A 16,431-nucleotide genomic window follows, 5' to 3' on the forward strand; every position below is an offset into this window, starting at 1 on the left:
TAAAAAAATTATAACTTATAAAATTATTAATTATAATATATATATAATTATTTATATAAACTTATAAAATATACACTTAAAGAGAGTTTTTGAAATTATAAAAGTTTTGGAACCTAACCATTTTTTTTTATTTTCATGAAATTAAGGGCAAATCGATATAGTTAATTAAATTAATTCATGAAACTATGATTATTAATTAACTTGTAATGTCTTTTAATATATATAATTTATATATTGTGTTAATTTATAAGAANATTTTATGTTAACATTACAAAAATTATAAGTTATAAAATTATTAATTATAATATATATATCTTTGTTTATATAAACTTATAATATATAAATCTAAAAGGAAGTTGTGAGATTATAATAGTTTTAAAACTTAGTTTTTTTTTTAATTTCATATAATTAAGGACAAACTTATATAATTAATTAAATAAATCAATGAAATATGATATATTAATTGACTTATAATATCTTTTAATATATACTTTATATACATTTGGGTTCATTTATAAGAAATGTAATTACTATTATATATATATATATACTAAAATACTTTTAATATGTATACACTTTAAATATGAACATATTTACTTTATATTTTGTATTAACATTCCAAAAATTATAACTTATAAAATTATTAATTATGTTTGAGACATTTGTTTTTGATCATTTAAATTTAAATCTTATTATTTGTGTGTTTTTATTAATTTAATTATTAGTAAATTATATGAAATATGTAAGATAAATATTATGGTATATGGATATAGGTACGGATTCGGGTTTGAGTAATTAGATACCCACGAATAGCATTTTAATAATTTTTTTACATACTTAGATTTTTAAACGGGTTAGGGTAATTATAAAGTAGTGGGGATGTATTAGAGTTAGGGTAGTAATTTTTAAAAATATTCGAGTAGTTAATAAGGTTGGGTATTTTATTTCTTATAGGGTTAGGGTTCAAGTACTTCAAAATTAAGAAGTACTTTACACATTGACAACCTTATACTATTGCTTGTAAGTCACTCAAGATTCCCACACCTGCCCAATGTGGGATTTTGGAAGCACTTTGCCTACTTTCTTCCTAGAGTGCTAAGCATAACATCCTCACCCACCCAATATGATGACACCCTTGTCGTCGTCGTTTACCATGCCTACCTCCCCCTCCAGGTGCTTGGCGTGGAATTGGATCAAGGTTTGGTTTGCTCTAATACCACTTGTTACGAAGCTATTATCCTTTCCTTAAAAAGCTAACTTGATGGGGTGTGTAACGTTATTGCTTATAAGTTACCTAAGACTCCCTTACCTGCCCGATATGGGATTTTTGGAAGTCCCCTGCCTACTTCCTTCCTAAAGGGCTAGGTGCGACATCCTCACCCACTCAATCCAACAACGTCCTTTTCACTGTCAGCCACCATACTTGCCTTCCCTCGAAAGTGCTTAATCTGGAAACCATTTGTCACGTTAAGGTTGGATATGCTCTAATACTACTTATTACAAGGGCATTACCCTTTTCTCAAAAGGCTAACCTTATGGAGTATACAAAGTTATCGCTTATAAGTCACCTAGGACTCTTAATGGAAGACCCATATTTTTATATCTAAAATTCACCCAATTTTTTACAGATACGAGAACTGTGATATTTTACCACATCAAATTGCATAACGCCCCCTTTGCATTGGTTTTTTACTCGTAAAGGAAAAAGATTCTTATACTAGTTCGAATTTACCTCGATCCTTGTATCTTTTATGGAGCTTATGTTAGTAAAGATTCAAGTCTATTATAGTACCAAATGTCGTGGATCAAAACTTAAGAAAACACGAAATTAAGTTTAAATTCCGACTCGTGACACTAGACTTAATGAAACTTTTATACTCTAAAAAAGAAATGCAATCTCACAAGAAAAAGGAAAAGGAAATGAGCAAAATAATAACATCAAAAACATTCTATCAATACCTAGTCATGACAACGAATTCCTTGTAGGACAAACTTTGATTGTTAACAATAAATTGAGCTTGAAAAGAAAGGATTACTTAGGGAGACTTGAAACCTTAGTCTTTATCGTTTATCTTAAGAGTGACAATATTATAAAAAAGACATGACATTGAGCAAAATATAAAATTTTTATTCTTATTAAAAAGTTATAAAAATGAGATTGTCAAATAAACATTCAAAAATTCAAAAAAGAAATAAAAAATAAGAGTTAGCTTGGCATTTTATTAAACTATAAGATAAGTAATTTATCTTATTTTCAAAGTAATCTCTTATTGAGATTTTAAACCCAAAGAAGGGGTCAATGAGAGAATAAATACATGAAATTTAGTTATGATGGATGAATAAACTATTCTCCAAAAATAAAAAATAGAAGAGATGCAAATTTGAGTGATATCATCTTATTTAATTACTTATTTATTCAATAGGTATACAATGAATAGTATGTACGTGTCAAGAAGACAATATATATTTTTAGAAACATGCTAAGAAGATAATATAAAGGAGACAAAAAATGTAATTCTGTAACATAAGAAGATTATTTTAGTTTAGTTCGTGGAAGTAAAAGAGAGCATCTAAAATTTTTACGAAAACTTTACTGTTATGTCAATTAAAAGGAATTATATGTATTAAACGGGAAAAATTGAGGAATAAAGTATAAAATTAAGAAGAATCGGGGGCTATTTCCAAAACAAAAGGAAACATCGGGGGCAAAACGAACCACTCTTTGGATTCTTTTGCAAAATTCAAAAAAAGAACCGCCGCTCACGTAAATTCACGGCCAAAAACCAAATACGTGGCGCTAGGGTTGATATACCCCACCAGCACCGCGGTATCCGAAATCTCTGCGCGATCTGGTGTCAGACAAGCGCTCCCACACAAAGGGAAGGAAAAAGACAGAGCAATGGGGTCTAGAGACAAGGACCAAAAGCTGTCGCATCACCAGCCGCTCCTTAGCAGCCTCGTTGTGCGGCCTTCGGCCAGCGACGGAGCTGATGGCGGTGGTGGTGGAGGAGGAGGCCGTGGTGGTGGTAGCGATTACGAGCCTGGAGAGGTCCGTCGTGAGCCGCCTCCTTATTCTCGCTCTGATCGATACAACGATGAACCTGGTTCGTTTTTCTTTCTTTCTTTCTTAATTTATTAATCAATTCTTTGTTTATTGTTTGATTTTGTTTCAATATTTTTATTAATGTACTGACAGTGTAGAGTCAAGTTACTTTTGCGGCATTGCTTTAATTGAAAGTACAACGAATCATGTGATTTGAAACCCTAGATCGAAGTAGGATTTGGAATCTAAAGTGAAATGGGCAATTTACTGTGTGATTGAGTTTGCAGCTTTATAGAAGGCATTGGTGAATTTAAATGACTTTAATTTAATGCCAATTTACATTTCCAGCGGATTTATGCACGATTTGTGCTTTTTAGGAGTTTGTATATGATTGATAGGTTACTGAGTGAATTTAGGGGCGCCTGTATGATTAATGTTCCTGAGAGAGGAAACTCAGCTGTGAGGGAAACAGCATAATTGCAGTTTATTTTGTACTTCGTATGAATACATCTTTGTGACAAATAGGTCATACAAAGGGCCTTGTTTATGTTTGTATTGCAATGTCCTTTAATCTGTCCTGTTTGTGTTGTTTCAATAGTCCTCTTACCATGATGCTATATGACATATCTGAATCTGACATAAGCATGACAGATGGTTATACATAAATGTACTAATTACATTGTATTTTGTTCAATGACTATGTACTAATTACATAACAGATGGGTTTTTACAACCTGTTATCTCTTCCTTATGTTGCATGTCGAGCATGTGGATCTAATACCCTTATGGAGTATCGAGTTGCGAATAAATTTTCCTGTTGTGTGTTACAGCTGTGAATGTTGCCTGCAAGAACTTGGGTCTTGACGAAGGCATGTTGGTGTGAGTGCAATCTTGGATCATTGTTGGGGTTTATTGTTTTTTTGTGTTAAAGGGGTTAATGTTTTGTGCCAAATGCCATCTATTTGTGTTGGGTATGATGAATGAACTTGTGGTGCTGATCACTAAAGACAAGCTATTGCATCTCGGTTTTGAAGCTATTATCACTTGTGTCAGCTTGGGCAAGAGTTTGAAGATAGTGACTATGGGGTTGGGTTCGATAGAATATCATATATAATTTGAAATGCTAATTTTAAATGTCAATTTAAGAAGTTTGTGGTTAAGTGTTTCAAGATCGTTGCAAAGCATGGTCTGGGAATCAGAATACTGACAACATCAAAGTTTTGGGTATGCTCAATGGTAAGGTTGGTCTATTGGCTGGAAAAACTAGTGTGTTTGAGGGCTTCGGTGTATGTATTAATGGAAGACAGTATTGGACCATGATAACTAAATTTTTTGGTGGGAATGGAGCTCTGCTCTCTTAGACTTTTGTTAGTTTTGTTAATTTATGGAAGTGCTTGATGGTGGAGTATCTGGTAACCGGCAATGGAGCGTTTGGGGTGGAGTTTTACTTGGTTTGCTTATGGTTTTTATTTTATTTTATTTTTTCTTTTTTCTCTAGGATGGATAACTAGGTTTTGTTTAGATGGCTCTAGAATAATAATTTCTTGTGGTTAGTAGTAGTCTTTACAAGTGCTTGGGATATTGTGGCATTTCCTTCATGCATTAAATTCTATCTTCTCAAGGCGTCTTGCGTGTTTTGTTATTTGTGTTTAATTGAGTAGTTAAGCTGGTGGAGAAAGTTACTGGAGATATAAGCATATATAAAAAGTGGTCAGTGAATGATGCATTGCTCCTTGGGATTGAAGAAGCCCTGCTGGTTTCTACTTTCTACCCACCAGGTTGTGTATAGGGATAGTAAACTCAGGTTTGGGTGGTAACTCTTAATGTTGTTTGCTTGCAAGTCATGTTTTGGGTGCTTGGTGGAACCTTTTCAAACAGTGTGCTGAGACCAGCTATTCAGAAAAGCAGACCATTTGGTAGCTGTTGACTTACTGGTTTAATCTATTTCCACATGGGTGGATATTATTTGGTGGTTTACTCCGCTTAGTTTTGCTTCGTTGCTCAGAATAAGGCAATTTGGACGACAGTTTTTGGTTTGAATTGTGGTGGTTAAAGGTTTTTGTCTTGGACTGTCTTGTATTAGGTGTATGTACATTTTATTATCTACATGCTGCAGAAGTGGATGCTGTTCTTTTCCTACTTCTACCTCCCTGATACTTCAAATGTGGTTGCTCCAGATTTATGATTTTGGGGTTGATAGTACATATTTTTAGGTTGATAATCCATCTTTAAGCATGTAAAGTTACAAGATAGATGGGTTTGGCGATCTAGGAAAACTCGATCTCATTTCTTCCCTGAGGACTGTGAGCTGTTCTAACGTGCATTGGGTACTGGTAATACTCATGGTTTAGATTTGCTCGTTGCCTCCGCTTATGTACTGGTAAAATGTTGTGTTTCAAAAGTTACAAGGACAGTTAACGTTTGAAATAAGTATTCCCTTCTATTCTGGATTTTTCTTTCCATACCCATGATGAGGAGATCTTGATCAGTGGTAACTGTCCTGGCAAACTTTATTTTATTGGTCATTTGGACATTTCATTGGCCATATGGATTCCGACATCATAAATACATCATATTCCATTATATTTCCCTTATGTAATTGGATTTTGCTTATCTATAGGCATTATTGGCTTTTTTCCAGGATATAGAATTCGTGCAGGTTCTAGTTCCCCTGTACGTCGTAGGGATGCAGATCACCGTTATGGTTCCAATTTTGATCGCTCAGGTGGCCCATCACGAAGCCGTGATTTTGGTAATGGGAGGGATCCTGGTAGATATCGAGACTCTTCACCTCCTTATAATCGAGGACCGGGTGGTGGCAGGCCACTCGGCAGAGGTTTTGATGGGCCTGGATATGGTCCTGGACCCTTCAGAGGTGAAGGCATGACTAGAAATAATCCTAATGTGCGTCCAAGGGAAGGAGACTGGGTCTGCCCAGATCCTTTGTAAGTTATAACCTTCATGATGTGAATTTTGTTTCTAGTTTTCCTCTTTTAAATATTTTTATGCTTCTTGTGTTGCATTTTTTTTAACACATTCTTTTTTCCCTGTTTATTAATTTTATATCAATTGAGGCACTCTTGTGCTGATCCTTGTCCTTCAAAATTGAGAAGAAACCTAGATTGTGTAATTTTATGTTGATGGATGAACATATGTTAATTAGAAAGAGTTATAAATCTCAACTTTTTAAAGTTTTGTTCTGCTTTCCTAGCACAGATGACAGATTCTATTTTCTGTTTATTGCCTTTTCTTAAGTGCTGTTTGGCACCACAGCACAGTGCGGTGGGACTCCAGTGGCAACTGGGGCAAAAAGGGGGTTCCTGTGATGCTAAACGCACCTTTATACATTTACAACTTTGAAGCATCTGACATTGCCATTTTACTTTATGTCCTTGCCATGTCTCAGATGTAGAAACTTAAACTTTGCAAGGAGAGAATACTGTAACAACTGCAGGAGATTTCGATATGCACCTGTGGGAAGTCCTCGTGGAGGCTATCCTGGTCCTCCACCTTCACATGCTCCTCCCAGGCGCTTTCCTGGCTCTCCCATGGATCTATCACCGCCTGGGAGGAATATGAATGGCTTTAGATCTCCTCCTCGTGGTTGGGCTAGGGAGGGCCCCAGAGAGTTTGGAGCTGGTGGTCCACCACCTCCGAGGCATGAAGGCAGGTTTTCTGATCATAGCATGCGTAGAGATCGGCTGGATTTTCTAGATGATGACTACAGGGGGAGAAATAGATTTGACAGGCCAATGCCAATGGATTGGGGACATCGGGATCGGGGAAGAGAGAACTTCTTCAATGAAAGGAAAGGGTATGAAAGGCGTCCACCATCTCCACCTCCACCACCTCCACAGCTCCCTCCCCGAGGAAGATGGCCACGTGATGTGAGAGAGAGGAGCAGATCACCAGTCAGGGGTGCTCCTCCACCAAAAGAATATCGTCGCGATATGTACTTGGAACGAGGACGAGAGGATCGACGTGGTGTGGGACGAGACCGAATGGGAGATGCATATTAGCAAGGGTAGAATTTTTAGTATTGGTTTACATGGAGCTTGTGTTTTCTGTAAATTGAGGGAAGTGTTAAGGGGACTGCTAGGACTTAAATAGTCAGTGCTTTGTTTATTATTTCCATTTCCCCCAAGACATTTGGTAAATTTGTGAGACTTGAGGATTGATGCATTCTCTTGTGGGTCTCGTTATTCAGTATTGTTTTTGTTGACTTAAAAGAAGAAACTACTGTTAGCAGTGTAGTCTATTTAAAATGCAGGAGGTAGGAGGCTGCGCTTTCTTTCTTGCCCAGACCCTACGTTGCAACTTGACTTGGTTGACGCAAAATCATTGGAACAAATGCTATCATCTATGTCTTTCACTCTCACCGTCTGACGATTCTTTACGATCTTTGTAAGGCGTAGACTTTGACCACAGTACAACATGAATTAATGGAGCTTTGACTAGTGTTCCTACCCCTTTTTGTTCTGAATTTCACTCTGCTGAATCCGTCTTGAGGTTTCTATATTAACTGCTTTTTATATCTTAGTAGTATAAGATAAGATAAAGATCTGCGTTCATGTATATTCTAGTGTATCTCGGACTCGATCAAGGGCCTTTTGTGCAGTTGCAGTTATATTTTTTCCTGTATTATCAAAAAATTTCAAATTATTTCCATAATCAAATTCTATAATTCATTTTATTTAATTATTGTTAGTCAGCAAAAATAAAACAGAAGAAAAGCATTTAATGCTACCACTGGTTATTAGTGCACACATTTACTAAATCAAACAAGCAATACCTTTTGTGAAACCAGAAAAATGATTGCAATACTACATAATTCAAGCATTTGTTCCACGTTCACACTTCACTCTCGTAAAATCCCTCATTGTTTTATTTTTGGCCAGACGTAACTCAAGCATTTGCCTGGTTCTTGAATCTTGGTTTTCACTGGGACTAGTACTTTTAACCGTCCGAGTCAGCAAACGTCTAAGCCCTTTTAGCGCCAATTTTATTTTTATTTTTATTTTCACCTTTTAACGGAGCCGAATCTTGGAAATGTTCCCTCGGTTTTTTTTACATATCTTCCTCCAATCCTATCACCCAATCCCATCACGCCAAACGTCAAAAGATAATCTCCCCAAACGTATCCTCCACGTGTCACAACCACAATGGTGAACAACTCCCACTCCATAGTCGCAATCTCACTTTACAATCTCCCCTCACTCACACCCTTTTAAGTTTTAACCCGCACAGCTTTTGTGGAAAGGTTGCGATTAATCAGATCCAACGATTACCAACTCACCACACTCACTCCTATGAATTTCACCCGTCAGATCAATTCTTTCGATATGAACCGTCGGATCTAAAACCCACGCGAATCTCACCCTTCAATAAACACAAAAAAATTGAAATTTCAAAACTTAGCAAGAGAGAGGGAGGAGGAACGAAGCAGAAGAAGAAGAAGAAGAGAAGGACACCAACAAGAAATAAAAAAGGCCCCCTCTTTGCCTCTCTCCCTTCGTTTTTTTTTTTACCAAATCATTGCTATAAAAACCCTAGTCCTTTCTTTCTCTCTAAAGTTCTTTAGTTTTTACCACTCTATGCATCGATCGGAATCAAAATCTTCTCGATATTTTGGCACTTTTTGGTGGAAATCTCGAGCTTGGAGAAATCGCGGATATTTTGTAATTTGAGGTTTTTGAGATTGTAGATTGAGATTGGGATCTAAAAGTGGGTGAATTTGAGTTGATTCAAGGCAATTTGTGAGATTATTTGGTCGATTTTCAGCTGTGGCTCTGTGGGGGAATTGGAAAAATATTGGAATTTGATTAAACTTTTTTGAAATTTAAGGGAGTTGGAATTGGATGGGGGAAGGAGAAGGAGAAGGAGGTGACTTCCCGCCAAAAAAGGTGCAATCGGATACGGCGGATTTTCCGGCGAAGAAACTAGCAAGGCAGCTTGATTTCACGGCCGGTTTTGGCGGGGTTTCTTCTGGAGGTGTAGTTTTGCCGGAACACCCGCAATCCACACAAGGGATAGCTACGGCTGCGGCGGCTGCTGTTACTCAGCAACATCAACAGCAACAGATAAAGCCGCCGGTGGTAGCGACCACCCCTGTGGCCGCCACGCAACCTCCTCCTCTTACTACGGCATCATCGAGGGTTGTGTGAGTTTTTGCAATCTCAATTTGTGATTTTTTTTCTTTTAGTTTGTTATCTTTTTGGTGTTTGCTCTGTGCATTAATTTTTTATTTTAGAAAAATTAATTTTTTTCCCCTTTTTGGGAGTGTATATAGTTAGGAAGTCTGGGGTTACGGTCTTCCCTGTCCTGATTAACATTTTACTTTCACACGCTTCAAAATTAATTCTTTAGTTTCAATGATTTTGAATCAAACTCTGATTATTTTTTTTAATAACTATGTTTTATAAAGGTTGAGTGATTCTTGCTTCTGATAAGAAGAATTTGGGTTTTTTTTTTTTTTTTCTGGGAATTGATCTCTTGGAGGTTAATTGGTACTTTTGCATCCTTTTTCTCTTCTAAATTAATTGTTTTGCTTTAATTTCTTCTGTAAACATTGTTTTGGAATGAAGGCATGAATCAGTTGCTTTGTAGGGACTTTGGTTTTGTTTGAGCTTTATCAGTCACCATATATAGCTTCTTGCATCTCTACTGAGGATGTGTTTGGCATTGCTTTTCCCTTTCTATCTCTGATGATTATTAATCTTAAAAAATGCAGATGGAATTCTTGTTGTAATTATTAATGCTGATCTTCTCAGATATGTGTTGCATTTATTGAAGATATTCACTCAAAACTTGAAGTTAATTGTTTAAACACTGCAGGAGTCAATGCTTCAAACTTCAAGAACTGCTGGATTACTTTACAATCTGTCATTGTTTGAAAATTTTTATATGGAATTTAGTTACCTTTACTCTAACTCTATTCTTTTTCTTTCTTTCTTTCTTGCTCTCTTCAGAAAACCAGAATCTCCAAAAGCAAAACCAAGACCAAATGAACTAAAAGATGGTACTCCAAAGAAGCAGAAGCAGTGTAACTGTAAACATTCTCGGTGTCTGAAACTGTAAGTGCATTATATATCCTTTTTTGAGATTAATGAGTTCTTCTTCCGTGATTCAATGCTGCTTTGCTCTTGATATCTTCTTGAACAGCTGTTGTAACTATTCTACCTGTTGGCTCTAGTGGTATATTTCTTACAAACTGTTCTACATTGGGTTCCTTGTGCCATGTGATCATAGATTTTGTATTCACAAAGACATGCAATCTCTTTTTTGTGCAAGATAAGAAATCAGCTTTGTTCCTTATGTGCAACTTTAGGGTTCATGAAATGGGCAGGGCAAATAAACTATTTAGGTTGTAGCTAGTATCTTTTAGTGTATCATTTTGCAGAAATCAGATATTTCTTTTTGGAAAGATGATAGATCACACTCATCTGCAGCTTCTGTCCACCACCTCTCCTCTCTGTGCATGGTGAGGTGACCATCTGTATGTATTGATCCATTTAATCATTACTTGCATAATGATTATGGAGAAACAGCAGATTTGGTTAGCTAGAAAGATTAAGGTTTTGTCTTGTGACCATAATCATTTAGGATTTTTTGGGCCTAACTTATCGTGGTACTTTAACAATGTCCCTGATCTGATTACCTTAAATTTTGTTATTTGATTTGTCTTCTTCTTTCAAATTTTTTAGGGAAAGAAATGTCAAATGACTTTGGAGACTATTAAGAGAAAAAACCTGAAAAGTTGAGTTGGATAATAGAAGGAAATATTATGCCATAAATAGGGAAGTTTATTATTTCCTATTTGGTGTAGTGTTTATATCTATCTATGTTTTAATGGAAAGAAGACTAGAACTAATCAGCAACAATCAAGTAAATATTCTTTTCTATATTTTGCACTGATATAGTTAATGCATAGTTCTTAGAAATATGTCTCGCAAACATTAATTTTTTTATCATTAGCCCCTAGCTGAATTCAATCTTGCCTTTTTTTTTCAGGCTGATAAGTGGTAATTCCTAGCTTATAAGTTTGTTCTGCATCACCTTTCCAAACCTTTTCCAAATTTAGATTGGTTTGGCCCAAGCAGCCTTGAAATGTAATTAGTGCAAGGTGTAGGAATATTTCCTTCTGTACTAATTGCAGAAATAAGAGGAACTGTACTAATTGCAGAAATAGGAGGACTATGCCTTCAGTTTTCAAAAATGCACTTCATTCTCCATCCAATTGTGCCAAAACCCTAGGCATGCTTCAATAACAGATGCTTCTGTTAAAAAATTTCCTTAAGCTAACCTTTCAGTCTACTTAATCTCTACCCTCTTCGCTATATGTTATCTAAAATGGTTTTCTAGCTTAGGATCTTGATTATAGATGTATAGATGTGCTCCAGCACACTGATAAGATTCACAGTTCTTGTATGTTTCATCTGTTGAGAAGTGTGCATGAGAGGAAATAGATGAAGATAGATTTATGACTTTTATAGGTAGCATTAGGCAGCATGCCTTGGCATTTTAGATACTATTTTTTTACCTTGATTTTTCCATTCATATAATGTGATTAAGCCATTTTTGTATGTGAGCTATAATCAACTTGTTCGATGTTATAAAATAAAGTTACTAATGCAATGCCTTGATCAGGTACTGTGAGTGCTTTGCATCTGGAATATATTGTGATGGGTGCAACTGTGTTAATTGTTATAACAATGTTGAGAATGAAGCTGCAAGGCGAGATGCTGTTGAAGCAACTTTGGAGCGTAATCCAAACGCATTCAGGCCAAAAATTGCTAGCAGCCCTCATGGTGCTCGGGATTGCAGAGTATGTGGGTCAAACCTGATTTTTTTTGTTTTAGTTTTTCTTTCACATGTATAAAATACAAATTTACCTTACAGATTTGCACAATATAGATTCAACAACAGCCAAAAAATTTACTAGTTAATTTTTATCTGTGGAGATACTAATATTCATGGGTCTCATAAAATGTCTAGCTGGGGTCACAGGTTTTGTTGCCTTTACTCATCGATGGGACTGTTGAAATATTCAGAATCTTTTAAAATGATATTCTTCTGTTGAAATGTATAACCATTTGATTTTAGCACATAGTTAATATCCTCTTCTCTGAATTCTATCTGGTTGGGCTATTGGAAATTGATCTTTTGAAAAAAGAGCCTGGGTATTGATTGCAAAATGTAAAATTCAAAGTATAGCGCAGATGCCTTTGTGATTTGGTTTTGCTTACTACAATTAGTGTTCTCTTATGGTCTAGTTTTGAATTATTTTTAGGAAGAGGCTGGGGAAGGTTTAATGTTGGGAAAGCACAACAAAGGATGCCACTGCAAGAAATCCGGGTGCCTTAAAAAGTACTGTGAGTGTTTCCAAGCCAACATTCTTTGCTCTGAAAACTGCAAATGTATGGACTGCAAGAATTTTGAGGGAAGTGAAGAGAGACAGGCTCTATTTCATGGAGACCATGCCAACAACATGGCATATATTCAGCAGGCAGCAAATGCTGCCATAACTGGAGCTATTGGATCCTCTGGTTATGCATCCCTTCCAGTATCTAAAAAGAGAAAAGGTCAAGAACTGTTCTTTGGCTCAACTGCCAAGGATCCATCTGTTCACAGGCTTGGACAGTTTCCTCAGGTAAACAGGTCTTTGCATATGTATTAACATTTGTATTTTGAGAAACATTGTGAATCTTATTTCAATTATACTTTACTTTGTCTTAAGGTAATACTCGTTTTGCTTAAAAAAGAAAAGAATGTTTACTCAGCTAGTGAATTAAACTTTTACATTCTCTTTCTTTTGCTGTTGCTTAACATTTGATTTGTTCTTCATTTGTCACCATAAAACTTTCTCATCATTACTAGTTTATGCTTGTAGAACTTATATTTGCTACTAATTTTATATGTTAATCAGGCAAATCATATCAGAGCTTCTGCACCGTCCTCTTCCTTGTCTTCCATGCCAGTTTCTCGTGCTGGTGCAACTGCTGCAGTAGGCCCATCAAAATTCACATATAGGTAAATGGAGTGTCTTGATGGAAAGATATTTGTAGTCTGCATGTTCATGAACTAACTTGTGCATTTTGGTGGAAGGTCTCTGTTAGCAGACATCATTCAAAAGCAGGACCTGAGGGAGCTTTGCTCTGTTTTGGTAGTTTTATCTGGAGAAGCTGCAAAGACACTTGCAGGTAAATGGGAATGCATGTAAAACAATTTAAACCGCTGGACTACAGGCTACCTTTGCAATGGCTAATGTCTGACATACTTCTCTGCTTTATTCATGCGTTTGCATGAGTAAGCATGGATATGGTTACTTGTGCTTGTTCTTTGGAAAACAGTGTGAATGTTATCATGTATGATGTTCAGCTTATACTTGCTTTGCAGTTTTATTCATCTCTAGCTGTTTTTGTCTACTGATATGTCATTATCTAATAGAAAAAAATTTGTATGATGCTGGTTTATTTGATTATTCTGCTAGTACATGTATGTAAAAACATTAATGGTACGTTGTCTTTCATGTGATGAGTAATTAATGTTACAACTTTTGTTTCAAATAAAAACATACTATCCGGATTTAAAGTTGGAGACTTCCTTTGTGAACACATGCTGTGTTAAAACTGTTTTAATAACAATATTGATGTTGGTTCCATAAATATTTTCTTTTGACTTCTTTGCATGCTGGCCTTAGTGAGTACTTGTAAGAACTAATAGTAGGACATTCCCCGTGTATGTCAGCTGTAAATTTGTTTTGCAATTAACTTTTGAGTCAGTTAGAAGAAGGTGATTATTGTGCCACTTTTTCATCTAATGGATCTTCCTTCAATTTCTATATGCATTCAGATCAGAGAAGTTTAACCGAAAAACGGGCAGAAGATCAGACAGAAACTTCCCTTGCATCATCCACTCAAGACAGGCTGCAAAGCCAGAAGGATTCTGATGCTGAGAAAACCACGGCTGACGATTGCTCAAGTGCAAACCAGGCTGATAAAGCTGGCCCTGAGGATTCCAGCTCAGATGGTGCTGATATGCCAAAGGGAAGACCTATGTCACCAGGAACTTTGGCATTGATGTGTGATGAACAAGATACAATGTTCATGGCAGCTGCTTCTCCTAATGGGATCATGGGCCATGGCTGCAGCACATCTTCTCAATTGCCTTATGGACAGGGCATGACAGAGATTTATGCAGAGCAGGAAAGAATTGTTCTGACAAAGTTCCGAGATTGTCTCAATAGGCTTATCACTTTTGGAGACATAAAGGGCAAGTTTCCCTCTTCCTTTTCTGAAAATTTCATTCACAACTAATTATATTGTGCTCATGAAAATGAAGATTGTTTCAAATGATGAAACCATCTTTGCAGAGCACAGTCAATGAAAAACTTCCTCAATAACTAGGAAAGAACCAGTTTATCAACCCAATATTCAGTTTATGGATGTGTAAAGTAAGGGGATATGAAAAAAAAAATAAAATAAAGGGGATATGTTGGACTTTAGAAAGTTAAGATAATATTGTTTCACTGATATTTGAATTAACTTTACGTAATTTTATTTTTTTGGCATAGTAGTTTTATGATGGTATATGTAAAACATGGTTCATGGTTGATGGGTTGTCTATCATGGAAGAAGTTTGCATCAGCACAATCAGCCCGCTGAGATTTACATATCCTATGTTGTGATTGCTATATTTTTTAGGCTAGGTGCAAATTTCTGATCGTGGAGTGCTGAAGTAAATTGCTTTCTGTAAATTGGCAGAGTGCACTTGTTCAATTTATATACTTCTATCTTATGGTGTATTATCTTTTCCATGCATAAAACTATTGGGAATTGACAATGCTGCTCTGTTTCAATCACAGAAACGCAGTGTTCATCATTAGCTAGAACAGAGATAGGTAGTCAAAGAGGCCCACTCAGCAATGGAACTGAAATTGTCAGAACTGAGGCTGGGAATCGACAGGGATCCATTACCAATGGAGTTGCGAAAACTGTCAGTCCACTTACAGTCAAGACATCTCAGATGGCTGCTGCGGTGGTCACCACTGCTAATAATGATCTCCCTAGAGTTCCATCCCTTCCTGAAAATGGGGATGCTAAAACAAAAGCTGAAAAGCAGATGTAAAGATCCCAAATGCTGACAATTGTCCCAAGGTATGATACTGCAGTTCTCTGCACTATACCACTGATCACTCCACATTCAGTTCTGATGCAATATCGAGGTGATTGTGGGCATCATTCTTGGAATTGACCAGAGCTCTGATTAATTTCTCCCATTATTGATAATATTGATCAGTTTTCTGTCTCAACAATAGCTTGAGCTCATACCAGTGTAAATTGCACGGTACCATATAGGCTACATGCTAATGACCACCATAGCTTCTGTTGTTAGATGCTAGGAATTTCATTAATCTACTCCTATTTTTAGCAAAAACAAAGAGCAATTTTATAATTTTTCATGGAGTATGTAGCTTAGAGTTTCCGACCAAGGGAAAGCCGATTAGGTGCTTAATTGGTGAGTGATGGTCAAAGAACACGTGGAAATTAGTTGTCTTGTATCGGGTGCTACTTGCCCATCCATATTTTTTGAGGGATTTTTTTTATAGCATGGAGTTGCCTCAACAATTAATGCCCTCATTGTTTATATGTATATTATTCTTCTTGAAATGAAAAATTTTCGCTCTCTTTGCTATATCATGGCTGCATGGTCCTCAAGTCGGTTCGGTATTTGCTCTTTCCTCTTCAAACAGACAATTGGATTATGCCTCTTCTTTCATAGATGGTTCAGAACAAGAAAGGGAAAGGGAAGAAGATGAACAAAATTGAAACGCTCTTTTTATTTTACAAACTGAGAAAAAAAAATTCAAAAAAGGTCCAAACTGTTTGACTGGTCTTTCACCCCTGTTTTTTGTCTGGATGCTAAGTTAATAGTTCTGGATCGCATTTGTCGATAGGAATGTATGTGTAGAAAATTAAAATATATATATATATATAAGTATGTTGCAGCCCTGTTTTGTGAAAGAGAGTTCAAAATTTAAAAATTCGTAAAAGTGATTGTTCTTGTATTTATTTTTTATCTAGCCTCTAAAAGGCACACGATATCCGCTACACCTGGTATGTTAGATGCTGGGAAAATTGTTTTCTACGTGAAGGAAAGATTAATGGTGAAAGTGAAAGACGGAGAGAGGAGGGAGGGGAAGGGAGCAGGTGAAGCGGCCACTAACATATTTGGTCTTTGGCTGCCAGATCGGCGATGGAACGGGTTGACGGCGGATCAAGCCGGAGAAGAATATGGAAAATCTCAGTTCCTCTGAACAAACTACTCCGTTCTTTCATCTGTTCATAGCACATAATAATTCATCCCATTGACTGCTCCTCCTAATTTGA

At 36.3% G+C, this 16,431-nt stretch overlaps 2 protein-coding genes across 2 annotated transcripts; both read left to right on the forward strand.

Annotated features, from left to right (window-relative positions):
• On the forward strand, nt 2,767-7,509 carry LOC18588572 (transcription initiation factor TFIID subunit 15). Its single transcript, XM_007013064.2, has 3 exons — nt 2,767-3,104; nt 5,685-5,988; nt 6,450-7,509. Exons 1-3 carry the CDS (start codon nt 2,900-2,902, stop codon nt 7,060-7,062), a joined length of 1,122 nt encoding a protein of 373 aa, XP_007013126.1. The 5' UTR covers nt 2,767-2,899; the 3' UTR covers nt 7,063-7,509.
• LOC18588573 (protein tesmin/TSO1-like CXC 5) lies at nt 8,480-15,741 on the forward strand. Its single transcript, XM_007013065.2, is given in 9 exon segments — nt 8,480-9,203; nt 10,012-10,116; nt 11,690-11,867; nt 12,333-12,692; nt 12,969-13,072; nt 13,148-13,242; nt 13,895-14,314; nt 14,907-15,158; nt 15,161-15,741. Coding segments are annotated over 9 exon segments (1,860 nt in total). The 5' UTR covers nt 8,480-8,901; the 3' UTR covers nt 15,205-15,741.

This window comes from Theobroma cacao, chromosome 9, assembly GCF_000208745.1.
Source record: "Theobroma cacao cultivar B97-61/B2 chromosome 9, Criollo_cocoa_genome_V2, whole genome shotgun sequence".
Classification (NCBI taxonomy): domain Eukaryota; kingdom Viridiplantae; phylum Streptophyta; class Magnoliopsida; order Malvales; family Malvaceae; genus Theobroma; species Theobroma cacao.

Bases quoted from the DNA above. Each gene is read 5' to 3' on its own strand.
- LOC18588572 (XM_007013064.2), top strand. From the start codon at position 2,900: ATGGGGTCTAGAGACAAGGACCAAAAGCTGTCGCATCACCAGCCGCTC. The intron at 3,105-5,684 runs GTTCGTTTTTCT...GCTTTTTTCCAG, and splicing joins TCGATACAACGATGAACCTG to GATATAGAATTCGTGCAGGT. The intron at 5,989-6,449 runs GTAAGTTATAAC...GCCATGTCTCAG, and splicing joins TGGGTCTGCCCAGATCCTTT to ATGTAGAAACTTAAACTTTG.